The 15,257-nt window shown below is 43.3% G+C and overlaps 1 protein-coding gene across 1 annotated transcript in view; it reads right to left on the reverse strand.

The window, feature by feature from the left end:
- The window catches only part of ERAP1 (endoplasmic reticulum aminopeptidase 1), a 51,250-nt gene that overhangs the window by 8,319 nt on the left and 27,674 nt on the right, over window positions 1-15,257 (reverse strand). The window contains exons 11-14 of the mRNA XM_002713943.5: window positions 5,323-5,477; window positions 3,116-3,195; window positions 1,756-1,939; window positions 322-478 (exon numbers count right to left, since the gene is read on the reverse strand). Coding sequence (XP_002713989.4) covers window positions 322-478; window positions 1,756-1,939; window positions 3,116-3,195; window positions 5,323-5,477 — 576 coding nt within the window. The remainder of the gene's footprint in view (window positions 1-321; window positions 479-1,755; window positions 1,940-3,115; window positions 3,196-5,322; window positions 5,478-15,257) is intronic.

Here is a 15,257-nt window from a genome sequence, read left to right on the forward strand (position 1 = left end):
TAACAGAAAAGTGAAATGAAATAGAAGGTTGCTGAACAGAAGGGAAAGTCCACGAAAATTAAGTTCATGATCTAACATTGCCAGTCCTATTTTTAGGGCTATATGAAAACCAGTCTTTACCAGTCCATCCCAATACTGAATTTTTATGTGCTTTTCTTTAATGTATGAAGGTACTTCAAAAGGCTTGCGAAATATAGGATTTTTAATTTTTCTATGACCTTTCTCAAACTCATACATGTGCATGCACGCACACACAGTTTTTAACTCTCAAGAATGGCAAACCACAATTATGGAACGACTCCTTGTATTTCAGGCTTTTACCTTGAATTGAGTTTCCACTTCATCCATCTCTCGTTTCTCCATTAACTTGTACATCGGTATCAACTCATTCAGACCTTGGAACACGGGCATAATTTCAGTTTCGTGTTTCAAGTACAGCGATAAATCCAAGGCTTTTTCGATCGACAGTTTTCTAATGCTGACCAAGAGACACCATGGTTACCGGTTACAGGGAAATCAATTGTTTGCTGCAAGATATAAATGTTTTATCTATCTTCCAAACAAGACAGTGAATCAGATACAAACACTCTTGGAAATAATGGCCTTTACATTGGTGTCTTTCCTGCCACACACAACCCAACTCCTGGCACGTTTACACTGCGCAAGAAGTTTCTCAACCACCCAGGTGGGGCTACGCTGTGGTAGAGACACCATGGAGGCCCGCCAGAGAACACACGATCATAGAAGACACTGCCTTCCCGTCCACAAGTGAGGGCCCAGAGCCAGCCCTTCACCGCCATCGCTAAAAGGTGCCGACCCATAGGCATCCCCTCATTGCAGGGGGATAGTAGGGTGCATACTTCATCTTCATAAACACAACGGCCTCCAGAGCCCAGCAGAAATACGCCATGAAGGCAACTTTAGGCAGAAAGGCACAGCTGGAGAAGCCACTGTCTGCCCTACTGCTGTCCCCGTGGAAGGGACACTGTGGCAGTGCCGGCCAGAACCGACAACCTGACATGGGAGGAGGAGGGAGTAGGATCTGAGCATTAGCGCCCCAGGCCCCACCTTGATGGTTCCCTTCAAACCCAAGTCCTGCACATGTATTACAAGTCTGGGTGTTAAGCTGGGAGAGCATTTTCTCAAAAAAAAAAAAAAATATATATATATATAATTTTTTTTGCCCTTGATACAACATAGTGCTTACACATCTATACATACACATCTATACATTTGTGTATATATATATTATATATTAGTGCTTACTCTATCCTCAACCACTGCACATTCATTCGATGGGGAAAATCTCCTAAGCTGTACTCCCCAAAGGTGCTGTCAAGTTTGGCTACCTGATGTTGGGGGGTGGAGGGAGGAATTCCCCCCTTGAATCCCAAAGGTGTAGTGCCAGGAGCTGGGGCCTGGGTTGCTTCACCTACGGAGGTTAAGACCAGCGTGGGAGAAATCCTGTCCCTGACAGCAGCTCCAGGAAGACCTGCAGGAGTGGGGAGAGGACTTCCCAAGGTGTCGTCTCAGTTTTCTACACATTCACCTCGCTCCGATTGGAGTTGTGAACGACAAGGATTAAGGTACAGGCCTTCAAGTTACTCACCAGTCACTGATGACGTTACCCCCCTAAGAACAGCCTTAGATTGTGAGAACAAGAAAACCCCTTTCAACTTACTAGCCAACCACTGTCATCTCTAAGAATGCAAGAACGTGCAGAAATAAACCAGGACCCTGCACAGCCCGTATCACCTGACAAGCTGAAACGCGCTGTTAATGAGACTCGCCCGGTCATTACTGCTGATTGCCGTGTGCGCCCCTTTCAGAAGGCCAGTCAAAGAATCCCATCCGTCATCCTCGTAATGCACGATGTAATAGCCGTTCATCCCCACGTTAAACTTGATCCATTCCACCGCTTCTGGGAGGAGCAGCACGTCTAGACCAAGATAGATCACAGCTCCAATTATGCCTGAACCAGTGAGAGCTCTTCTGATCGGAGAATGGACAGGCAAACCAGAGAAGAGCTTCATACTGAACCATCCAAAATCACTTCTTTTAGAAACCAGAAAAACAACAACCCAAAAGACAAGAGCTACCCCTAGCTTTAAACAGTTTTGTAAGACTTAAGAATACAACCACATTTCTGGCCATACACAGCTTCCCTGCATTGTGTTAGGAAAATAACAGTATTCACTACTAATTCTCCATTTCAGTATTATATAACTCAGTTTTAATCTGCCAAAGTAATGGCCATTCTTTATTGTAACCAGATAGTATTTTTGACCCAATTCCGTTTTAACCAAGGTAAATAGCAGACAAGGGCCAATGCTGTGGTACAGCAGGTTAACGCCCTGGCCTGAAGTGCCAGCATCCCACGTGGGCGCCAGTTTGAGACCCGGCTGCTAGACTTCCCATACAGCTCTCTGCTGTGGCCTGGAAAAGAAGTAAAAGATGGTCCAGGCCGGCGCCGCGGCTCACTAGGCTAATCCTCCGCCTAGCGGCGCCGGCACACCGGGTTCTAGTCCCGGTCGGGGCGCCGGATTCTGTCCCGGTTGCCCCTCTTCCAGGCCAGCCCTCTGCTGTGGCCAGGGAGTGCAGTGGAGGATGGCCCAGGTGCTTGGGCCCTGCACCCCATGGGAGACCAGGAAAAGCACCTGGCTCCTGGCTCCTGCCATCGGATCAGCGCGGTGCGCCGGCCGCAGCGCGCCGGCCGCGGCGGCCATTGGAGGGTGAACCAACGGCAAAGGAAGACCTTTCTCTCTGTCTCTCTCTCTCACTGTCCACTCTGCCTGTCAAAAAAAAAAAAAAAAAAAAAAAAAAAAAAAAAAAAAAAGAAAAGATGGTCCAACTCCTTGGGCCCCTGCACCCACGTGGGAGACCCGGAGGAAGCTCATGGCTCCTGGCTTCAGATTGGCACAGCTCCAGCCGCTGCGGCCAATTGGGGAGCAAACCATCAGATGGAAGACCTCTCTCTCTCTGCCTCTCCTTTCTAACTCTGGCTTTCCAATAAATAAATCTTTAAAAAAAAGTAACAGACAAAACTCGGTATTTAAATCCTATGCATTTCCATACTTCCTCCTTCAATTAAGCATTATTTCCATGATAAGTTTACCTGTTTTTGTCTTCAGCAAAAATCTTTGGACCACATCCGATTTGCTGGTAATGAACGTCAACGGAACATGCCACAAATACCTAAAGACAAGAGATCATGGGTGGCCCATCTGTTGACCAATTCGACAAAGTAGCAGCTAAGTCACCTGTCCCATGCTAGGCACTAGCTACTGTAGGACAGGAAGGTGCCCAAGCCACTCTAGTCAAGATCTCACAGCCACCTGTGCCTGTTCAGCTTTGCAAGGAGGGCCAGCTCAGGCACTATGCATCCTTCTTGGATTCTGAGTAGAGAGAGGAACTTGGACTTAAAGGAGCTTTGAAAGTCTTTCCAGTGATTGGCCAACTACAGCTCAGAGGCCCAATTTAAGAACAGTGAGCACTGGTGATAGCAAAAAGTGACAGTATACATCTCCTGCATCATATGCAGATAAGACAACACTGCCTTCATTGGCCAATTCCTGCCAGTCTTGCTTAACCTGAACATAAACAGAACCCAAACTGAGGGCCATTCTATGAAATATGTGGCCTTGTGTTCAGAAGATTGTCAAGACGGAAGAGTTGTTTCAGAAAAAAAAGACCAACACATGACAAATACATGATCCTGTAAGGAACTCTTACCAAAAGTATTTTCTATTTTACAATAAAGACACTTTTAAGACAATTAGTCAAAATGGAATAGGGCTTATAGATAATAGCATTATATCAAGTTCATTTCCTAGTTGAGAACTACACTGCAGTTATTATAAATGAGTTTTCCTGTTTTTTTAGCAAAACAGCACAACTGGAGTGTTTAAAGAGCATACATCTTTTTTAAAGAAATATTTTACTTGAAATTCAGAGTTACACAGAAAGAGAAGGAGAGGCGGGGGGGAGGGAGGGAAAGGTCTTTCATCCACTGGTTCACTCCCCAGTTGGCTGCAATGCCAGAGCTGTACTGATCCAAAGCCAGGAACTTCAAGGTCTCCCACGTGGGTACAGGGGCCCAAGGGCTTGGGCCATCTTCTGCTGCTTTCCCAGGCCATAGCAGAGAGCTGTATGGGAAGTGGAGCAACTGGGACTAGAACTGGTGCCCATATGGGATGCCACCACTGCAAGCAGTGGCTTTACCCACTAAGCCCCAACATCATCTCTCCAGCTTACTTTCAGACAATTTGGGTAAAAATGTTCCACATCCAGGGGTTTTATTAGAAAGTTTGTGGAAAATTAAAGTTTATTTTGGCACAAGAGACCTTCTAAATCAGTAATTATTTCATAGCATGCATTTTCCATGAACTTTCTAAACTGCCTGTATGTATATATTTATATATTTATAAATATTAAATTTATGTATTTATACTATATATATATATATATATATAAACACATATGGACACAAAGCACATGGTAAAAAGTTAATGTATCTGGGGGCCGGCGCTGTGGTGTACCGGGTAAAGCTGCTACCTGCAGTGCCGGCATCCAATATGGGCCCCAGTTCGAGTCCCAGCTGCTCCACTTCCAATCCAGCTCTCTGCTATGGCCTGGGAAAGCAGTAGAAGATGGCCCAAGTCCTTGGGCCCCTGAACCCACATGGGAGACCTGGAAGAAGCTCCTGGCTCCTGGCTTCAGATTGGTGCAGCTTGAGCCATTGCAGCCATCTGGGGAGTGAACTAGTAGATGGAAGACCTCTCCCTCTTCTGCCTTTCAAATAAAAAGAAATCTTAGAAAGTTAACTCATCTGTGTAAACAATATATGGAAACTCCTGGCACTTTTCTTGTGACTTCTCCAACAGTCTTATTTCAAGATAAAAATTACATCCATCCAGGGTCAATCAGGTTGCAGCATCTCATTTCTAACTATACCCCTCTGTGCTGGTGAGCAGCTTCTAGGACCTAACCCTGGCTTCCCAGGAAGAGATTCCTAGAAGTCACCCAAATTCTTTCGTCCTTAGCTCCATCCCAGATGCCAAGCACTATTATAACTTAGTGGTAATTGCTTAGATCGGGACAGTTTCAAGGCAGAATCTGTAAATCACATCCCAAACTACAAAACACGAGCCTGTTAGAATGCTTATGTGTCTTCAGTGCGGCCAACATTAACCAACACCTAAAGCCCCCTTAATCTTTGGGAAGACGGGGTGTGCATGGGCTTCCTAAGAAACACAGGCTCAACTAAAGCGCTGGAGCAACAGAAGCGAGACGTCACCCCACAGGCAGGCACCCAAGCATTACCCGGTTTCCAGGGCGCCGTCAGCCCCCTTCATGTAGTGCTCTTGCTCCAGGTGCACGTTCCTCCCTCTCACCGTGACGGTCACCAGGGGAAAACCCTTCTGCAGCGTCCAGGTGTTCATCATGGCTTTCACGTCCAGGACTTCCTGACGCCAGTGCTGGTCGATACACACAAAAGGTAGATGCATCACTCACTCACACCCAACTCCCGGAAGACAGAAGGCCAGCTTGCACTGAGGGCCATGGCTGGTGACAGCCCTCTTTGTGGAGCTCCCTGGTCCCAGCCCTGCTGTGGCTTCCTTCCCCCACCATCCCCAGTCACTGCACCTCCACTTGAGCACCTACTGTTTACTTTAAGCTTTATGTAAGGAGAACAAATTTCAGATATTTCATATATAATTCTCACTACATCCTAGCTCATTTTTCTTTTAGTTTTTATGACATACTTTCAATTTAATCACAAGCTTAAACCTCCACTAAAGAACAAGTAGAAAAACCACTGTTGCTTATGAGTACAGACAAGGGCTATAAAAGTAATGTCTCAAAATGTCAATTTCACCCATACGTTTTTTGTACTCTATTAGTTACCACAAATCAGAAAATGCGACTTGTCTTTTGGGGACTGGTTTGTCACTAAGCATAATGGTCTCTGTTGCATCCATCCTGTTGCAAAAGACAGGATTTCATTCTGTTTCATAACCAAGTAGTATTCCATTGTGTATATACATATGACTTTAGTCATTTAGTTCACGACATCTGGGTTGATTCTGTATCTTCTGTGAGTTGAGCTGCTCTAAACATGGGGGTAGATAGCTTTTTCGTATGCCAGTTTTTCCTTTCTCACCCGCCACTACGCACATGTGTCTTGAGGATAGCTAGCATCTCTGGTGCTGCTGGGCAATCTTCATGCTGGCAAAGCACCAGGCACAAAGCAGGCATATGAATGAGTGAATGAGAGGATGACAGAAAGTGCTCAGGTTTTTTGACACCTACTTAACTATGCTGGCTCTCAGAAGCAAGGCAGGGCCGGCGCTGTGGCTCAGTAGGCTAATACTCCGCCTTGCAGCGCCGGCACACCGGGTTCTAGTACCTGTCGTGGCGCCGGATTCTGTCCCAGTTGCCCCTCTTCCAGGCCAGCTCTCTGCTGTGGCCCGGGAGTGCAGTGGAGGATGGCCCAAGTGCTTGGGCCCTGCACCCCATGAGAGACCAGGAGAAGCACCTGGCTCCTGCCTCTGGATCAGCGTGGTGCGGCGGCTGCAGCACGCCAGCCGCGGCGGCCATTGGAGGGTGAACCAACAGCAAAAGGAAGACCTTTCTCTCTCTGTCCACTCTGCCTGTCAAAAATAAAGAAGCAAGGCAGGAAAAATGTTCAGTCAATAGCCTGTGCTTCCCAAGTGATAGAATTGCCATGGGCCATTATGTAACAAGTCATCATGAACTCAAAATGGGATGTCATTTTTTTTTTGACAATATAAAAACTTAAGAGTTAGGAACAAAGTTTCCAAGATGGTGGAGTAGGGAGGGAGCTTACTGCTCTAGCCCAGAAGATAGTTTAAAAAAAAAAGTGGAGAGAGTGTAGTCTCAGGAAGAGTTAAGGAGAAAATGGCAGAGGAAACTCTTCTGAAATTAGAGGGACACGGTGGATCTAGGTGGAGGGCATGGACACCCACAACTCAGGACTCCAACAGCCGAGAGCCTACACGCCAGCACTGGAAAGTGAGGCGACACCAGACCCCAGCAGCCCAAGCCACTGGTGAAAAAGCTGCATGAAAAGCCTAGAGGGATTGTGGCTTGGAGCCCCGTGGGAGAAAGTGTACCAGCCAAACTAAAGGAGGGAAGAAGAAAAAGATGGGACAGACACATTTCTCTCTCATCACTTTACAACAGCGTCCTGGAACAAGCTCATAGAGCGGGCACCACTTTGGACATACATAACAGCTGCACCAGCTCACGTCTGTGCCCAGCAACCAGCAGAGTGGAGACCCCTGATTCTGGTGGGGAGAACAGGGGTCTAGGAGCTTGGGACTGTGTGAGGCTTCTGTACTGGGACTGTAAAGAAAACTGAAGGTGTGTGAGAGGACTCACGGCGCAGCTGGAACCTGGAGCAGTCTCAGTGGGAGACTCCACATGCTCAGACTTTCCTGGTTACCTGGTGAGAGACATAGCTGGGGAAACTGAACTTACACCGAGGACTGCACAGATCCTTTGTGTGGTCCTTGGGACAGAGCGGACGAATGTTATACCCACTGGGGCTAGCACTCAGGCACTGGTCTCCATTAAGAGGAGCTCAGCTGAGCAGAATACATTTCCCTTCTGATTAAAAGAAAGATTTACCACGCTAAACCTGGATTTGTCACCTTAGGCACACCCTTAACCATGGAGAACTGGACAGAGCTCTCTGGCCTCACCCACTACAAGCCTCCAGATAGTCACTGAGCGGTCATTCCACCTAGAACGGTCATTCCACTTATCTACAGAGTCATAGTACAAAAGAAAAGCTGCCACAGCAAAAAAAAAAAAAATCTCCACAAATGCTCAACACATCAATTCAAGAAACAATAAGACAACATGACACCCCCAAAAGAACACGAAAACTTCAGTAACAGATTAAGATGATGAGATAGAAGAAACGCAAGAAATGGAATTTAGAGAACTGATCATAAGATTACATAGAATAATCAGAAGCAAATACATAAACTACAGAATCAGCACAGGACATGAAAGAATTTCTCCCATGAAGTTGAGATCTTAAAGAGAAATCAAAATGAAGAATTCAATAGAATAAAAAATGCAGTGGAGAGCCTTAACAGAATTGATGAAGAAAGAATACTGGACTTAGAATACAAAGCACAGGAAAGTGTAGAGTCAAACCAGGAACAAGAAGAAATTAGAAATTCCTGTGGGAATCTACAGGATACTATAAAAAGACCCAATATATGGGTTCCAGGAGTTCCTGAAGCCATGGAAAGAGAAAGGATTAGAAGTCCTTCTTAGTGAAACAGGAAGTTTTCCTGGTTTGGAGAAAGGGACATCCAAGTACAGGAAGCACACAGAACTCAAAGACCAGAAAAGATCCTCTCCACAACACACTGTAATCAAACTCACCACAGCAAAACAAAGATTCTAAAATGTGCATGAGAGAAATGCAAGAGTACTTCCAGAGGATCTCCAATTAGACTCACAGCAGACTTATCAGAAACCCTACAGGTTAGGAGAGAATGGCAAGATCTAGTCCAAGTCTGAAGAGGAAAAAAACTTTATACCCTGCAAACCTCTCATTTATGAGTGAAGGTGAAATAAAGACCTTCCTTAGCAAACAGAAATTGAAACAATTTGTCACCACCCGTCCAGCCCTACAAAGGATGTGTTGCACACAGAAACACAGAAACACGATCATCACTATCAAAGAAGGTAAAGGAAGAAGGTAAAGGAAGAAAATTAAGTTCAAAGGAAATTCAATGTAAAAAATAGGAATATTTATGGAAAAATGCCAGGGCAAAGTCGTTTCTTATCAATAGTCACATTGATCGTAAAAGGCCTCAACTCCCCAGTTAAAAGACACAAACTGGGGGCCAGAACTGTGGCACAGCGGGTTAAAGCCCTGGCATCCCGTATGAGCACCGGTTCTAGTCCCAGCTGCTCCTCTTCTAAACCAGCTTTCTGCTATGGCCTGGGAAAGCAGAAGATGGCCCAAGCCCTTGGGCCCCTGCACCCACATGGGAGATCCAGAAGAAACTCCTGGCTTCGGATCAGCCCTGCTCTGGCTGTTGTGGCCATCTGGGGAGTTAACCAGCAGATGGAAGACCTCTGTGTCTACCTCTCTAACTCTTTCAAATAAATAAAAATTTAAAAGTAATACAGACTGGCTGAATGGATTAAAAAACAAAACCTATCTATTTGCTGCCTACAAACACATCTCAGACACACAGACTGAAAATGAAAGGATGGAAAAAAGATAATCCATGCTAACAGAAACAAGAAAGAGCTGGTGCAGCCATCTTAATATCAGACAAAATAGAACTTTCACACAAAAACTGTTAAGAGACAAAGAAGGGCACTATATAATGAGTAAGGGATCAATTCAGCAGGAAGATGTGACTAATATAAACGTATATGCACCTAGTTACAGGCAACCTGGCTATTTTAAAAAAATATATTAATGGATTTAAAGGCAGACTTGGACTCCAATACAATAGTATTGGGAGACTTCAATACTCCGCTTTCAGTGATAGATCAGACAGAAAATCAACAAGGAAACAGCAGATTTAATGGACACTATAGACCAAATGGACCTAATATATCTATAGAACTTTTCATCCTAAACTTAAATATACATTCCTCTCAGCAGTGCATGCAACTTTCTCTAGGATTGACCACATACTAGGCCATAAAGCAAGTCTCAGCAAATTCAAAAAAATTGAAATCATACCATGCATCTTCTTGGACAATGGACTGAAGCTGGAAATCAGCAACTCAGGAATCTCTAGAGCTTGTGCAAACACATGGAAACTGAACAACATGCTCCTGAATGAACAGTGTGTCATAGAAGAGAAGTCAAAAATTTTCTGGAAACAAATGAAGATGACAACATACCAAAACTTATGGGAAACAGCAAAAGCAGTGTTAAGAGGAAAGTTTATAGCAATAGGTGCCTACATCAAGAAATTGGAAAAGCACCAAATAAATGAGCTATCAGTGCATCTCAAGGATCTTGAATAACAAACCCAAAACTAGGAGTAAAGATTTAAAGTTAGAGAAGTCAAAATTGAATCCAAAAAGTATCAAAGTTCAGAAAAAAAAAAGCTGATTTTTTGAAAAAATAAAATTGACACACCATTGGCCCAACTAACAACAACAACAACAACAAAAAGCAGAAAGATGACCCAAATCAATAAAATTAGAGGGGGCAGAGCCAAGATGGTGGTACAGCAACAAGACATTCTGAGTTGGGGGAGGGGGGAATAGATGGTTAATAAGGAAAGGGGATACGGGCTGGTGACAGAGCTCTGAGAGTTTCGAGCAGAGAAGCCCAGGAGTCCAGCAGAGGCTGAGCAGGACCAAACAGAGGGAGCAAAGAATCAGACATGGCAGAGGTGCAGTAGAGAAGCCAAACAGGCGACCGACACCACACCCTCCCTGGGCAGACCAGGTGAGAGGCGAGGTCATGAATCCACAGAGCTGTGATTAGCAGTGGGCAGGCGAGCTGGGCGAACTGGGTTTGAAATTAAGAGGGAAGAGTGGGAGAATAGAGAACTCAGGAACACCCCTTCCCATCCACATCTCCCCCTTCCCCCCAACAGGACCCAAAGCCAGCTGGGAGAAGCCATATTGTCTGTTCACATCTCCAAATGTGAACAGGGTGCTACCGCATTTGCCTCCTGTACACACACCCATCAATTGCGAGGGCCACTTTACCTCCTACCCAACCTGGGAACAAGAATCGTAACAATTCAGAGCAATTTTCTCCCACTTCCACACAAGCTGTACAACAGGGAGAAGTTCTGAACATTGAAATCCCTAGCTCGTTTCACACACCACAGCCCAGCCCAAGTAGGTGGGGCTTAGCGCACCAGAGCTCTCCTATCTGGCCTCATCACCATACAGAACTCAGCCGGATTTCTGGAGGCGGGGCTACATGTCTCCACTGACAATGCACAGACACATAGCAGCTCCTAGAAGAGGGGAATCATGCCACAGCACCAAGACACATAATGAAGATAAATGGCACCAGAAATGCCAAAAAAAAAAAAAAAAGTGGAAAAATTTAACTGAGAGTAAGGAAGGCCATATTAACCCCAGAATGGAACACTATCAACTCTTCAATAATAGAAGCTGAAGAAGAGATTGAGGATATGCCAGAAATGGGATTCAGAAAATTAATCAGGTTACTTAGAAGCAAACAAATTCACAATCTAAGTGAAAAGTGTTCAAGAAATTTATATTAAAGAGAAGTCAGAATGAAATACTAGATATGAAGAATTCAATAGAGCAAATAAATACAGTAGAGAGTCTCAATAGAATAAATGAAAAAGAACTAATATTGGAACTAGAAGACAAATTTCTAGAAATAACAGACCAAACAACAGGAAATCAAATTGAAAAACATGGTAGGCTGGTGCCGTGGCTATTCCTCCACCTAGCAGCGCCGGCACACCAGGTTCTAGTCCCGGTCGGGGCGCCGGATTCTGTCCCGTTGCCCCTCTTCCAGGCCAGCTCTGCTGTGGCCCGGGAGAGCAGTGGAGGATGGCCCAAGTGCTTGGGCCCTGCACCTGCATGGGAGACCAAGAGAAGCACCTGGCTCCTGCCATCGGATCAGCATGGTGCGCTGGCCGCAGCACACCAGCCGTGGCGGCCATTGGAGGGTGAACCAACAGCAAAAAGAAGACCTTTCTGTCTGTCTGTCTCTCACTATCCACTCTGCCTGTCAAAAAAAAAAGAAAAAAGAAAAACATGGTTGGAGATCTGCAAGATTCTATCAGGCGATCCAACATACAGATCCTAGGAATTCCAGAAGGCATAAAAACCAAGAAAGGATTAGAAGGCCTTCTTAATGAAATCATAGCCAAGACATCCAAGTTCTGGAAGTACACAGAATTCCCAATAGACATGACCAGAAAAGATGCTCACCAATACATAGTGGCAAAGCTCTCCTCAGTGACCCATAAAGAAAAGATCCCAAAACATGTATGAGAGAAACAATAAATCACATTCAGAGCAAACCCAATTAAACTCACCCCAGACTTCTCATCACAAACCCTACAGGCAAGGAGAGAATGGTGAGACATTTTTCTCCTAACAAAAAAACTGTCAACCCAGATTACTATGTCCTGCAAAATTCTCAGTTATGAATGGAGAAAGTAATTATCTTCTACAGCAAAAAAAGAAATTCAAAGAATTTGGAAGCACTCGTCCAGCCCTAGGAAACATGCTCAAAGACGTGCTACACACAGAAACAGAAACATCACTGGAAAAGTAGATAACTACCCAGCAAAAGAACAAATGAAATCAAACAGAACTATTTACAGAAACATGGCAGGGCAAAGCCGGTACTTAATAACAGTAACACTGAATGTAAATGGTTTCAGCTCCCCAGTTAAAAGACAGACTGGCTGAATGTATTAAAAGAAAACCCATCTATTTGCTGCCTACAAGAAACACATCTTGCCAACAAAGATGCTTGCAGACAAAGTGAAAGGATGAAAAGATAACCCATGCTAACAGAAACCAAAAAGAGCTGGTGTGGCCATCCTAATATCAGACAAAATAGACTAACACAAAAAACATCAAGAGAGACAAAGAAGGATACTATATAAAAATCAAAGAATCAATTCAATAGGAAGATGTGACCATTATAAATGTATATGCACCCAACTACAGGGCACCTGGCTATTTAAAAGAAATGTTAAAAGATTTAAAGGTAGATATAGATCCAAATACAGTAGTAATGGGAGATATGAATACCCTACTCTGAGCCATGGACAGATCAACAAAAACAGAAAATCAGTAAGGAAACAGAGTTAATTGACACCATAGACCAAATAGACCTAGCAGATATCTACAGAACCTTCTACCCTACAGCCAAAGAGTGCACATATTTTTCTCTAGTATACAGAACTTTCTCTAAAATTGACTACATGCTAGGCCATAGAGCAAGTCTCAGAAAAGTAAAAATTGAAGTCATACCATGCTTCTTCTCAGACCACAATGCAATGAAGCTGGAAATCAACAACCCAAGAATACCTACATCATATGTCAACACATGGAGAATGAACATGTCACTGAATGAACAGTGGATCACAGAAGAAATCAAGAGAAATAAAATTTCTGGAAACAAGTAAAGTGGTGATCTAACATACCAAAATTTGTGGGATACAGCAAAAGCAGTGTTAAGAAAGTTTGTGATTGGTGTCTACATCAAGAAATTGGAAAGGCAAATAAATGGACTACATATGCACTTCAAGGATCTAGAAAAAACTAAACCCAAACCAGTAGAAGGAAAAATTAAAATAAGAAAACAAATTGAAATCAATATAAAAAATCAGCAAAATGAAGAACTTTTGAAAAAATAGCAAAATTCACAGCATTGGCCCAACTAACCACAAAAAGTAGAGATAAGACCCAAATCAAGAAAATTAGAGATGAAGAGGAAATGTAACAGGCACCACAGAAATAGAAGAATCATCAGAAATTACTACAAAGAGCTGTAGGCCAACAAACTGGGAAGCCTAGAAGAAATATATAAATTCCTGGACACATACAACCTACCTAAATTGAGCCATGAAGACATAGGAAACCTGAACAGACCCATACCAAGACAGAAGTGGAGTCAGTAACAAAGGCACTCCCAAAGAAAAGCCAAGATCCGGATGGCTTCACTGCTGAATTTTACCATTTAAAGAACTAACTCCAATTCTTCTCAACCTATTCAAAACAATTGAAAGGGAGGGACTCCTCCCAAATTCCTTCATTGAAGCCAGCATCACCTTAATTCCTAAATCCAGAAAAGATGCAACAGAGAAAACTACAGACCAATTTCCCTGATGAACATAGACGCAAAAATCCTCAATAAAATTCTGGCCAATCGAATTCAACAACATATCAGAAAGCTCATTCACCCGAACCAAGTGGGATTTATCCCTGATATGCAGGGATGTTTCAACATATGCAAAAATCAGTGTAATACAACATATTAACAAATTGAACAAAAACCATATGATTATTTCAATAGATGCAGAGAAATCATTTGATAAAATACAACACCCTTTCATGACGGAAACTAAGTAAATTCAGTCTAGAAGGAACATTTCTCAATACAATCAAAGCAATTTATGACAAACCCATGGCCAGCATAATATTGAATGAGGAAAAGCTGGAAACATTCCACTGAGATCTAGAACCAGACAAGGACACCCACTCTATTTCTATTCAATGTAGTCCTGGAAGATTTAGCCAGAGCCACTGTCAGGCAAGAGAAAGAAACCAAAGGGGTTCAGATCAGAAAGAATGAGGTTAAACTACCCTTATTTATGGATGATATGATTATACATACAAGAACCAAGACTCCACTAGGAAACTACTGGAACTCAAGAGTTGGGTAAAACAGCAGCATATAAAAACACAAAAAACAGCCTTTGTATACACAGACAATGCCATGGCTGAGAAAACTTTTAAGATCAACTCCATTCACAATAGCTACCAAAAATATTAAATACCTTGGAATAAATTTAACCAAGGTCAAAGATCTCTATGACAAGAATTAAAGAACTCTAAAGAATGAAATAGAAAAAATTTAAAAAAAAAATACTTCCATGTTCATGGATCAGAAGAATCAGTATCAAAATGTCCATTCTTCAAATAATTTACAGGTTCAATGCAATACTAATCAGAATACCAATGACATTCTTCTCAGATCTAGAAAAAAAATGCTGACATTTATCTGGAAACACGAAAGACCTTGGATAGCTAAAGCAATCTTATACAACAAAAAGTCAGAGGCATCACAATCCCAGATCTCAGGGCATACTACTATAAAGAAGTTATAATCATAACAGCCTGGTACTGGTACAGAAACAGATGGCTAGACCAATGGAACAGAATAGAAATTCCAGAAGTCAATCCAAACATCTACAACCAACTTATATTTGACCATGGAGCTAAAAATCAATCCCTGGAGCTAGGACAGTCTCTTCAACAAATGGTGCTGGGAAAACTGGATTTCTACATGCAGAAGTATGAAGCAGGACCCCTACCTTACACCTTACACACAAATCCATTCAAAATGGATTAAAGACCTAAATCTATGACTCAATACTATCAAATTACTAGAGCATTGGGGAAACCCTGCAAGACATTGGCATCGGCAGAGAGTTCCTGGAAAAGGCCCCAGAGGCACAGGCAATAAAAACCAAGATTAACAAGTAGGATTACATCAAATTGAG

Source organism: Oryctolagus cuniculus, chromosome 14, assembly GCF_964237555.1.
Source record: "Oryctolagus cuniculus chromosome 14, mOryCun1.1, whole genome shotgun sequence".
NCBI lineage: Eukaryota > Metazoa > Chordata > Mammalia > Lagomorpha > Leporidae > Oryctolagus > Oryctolagus cuniculus.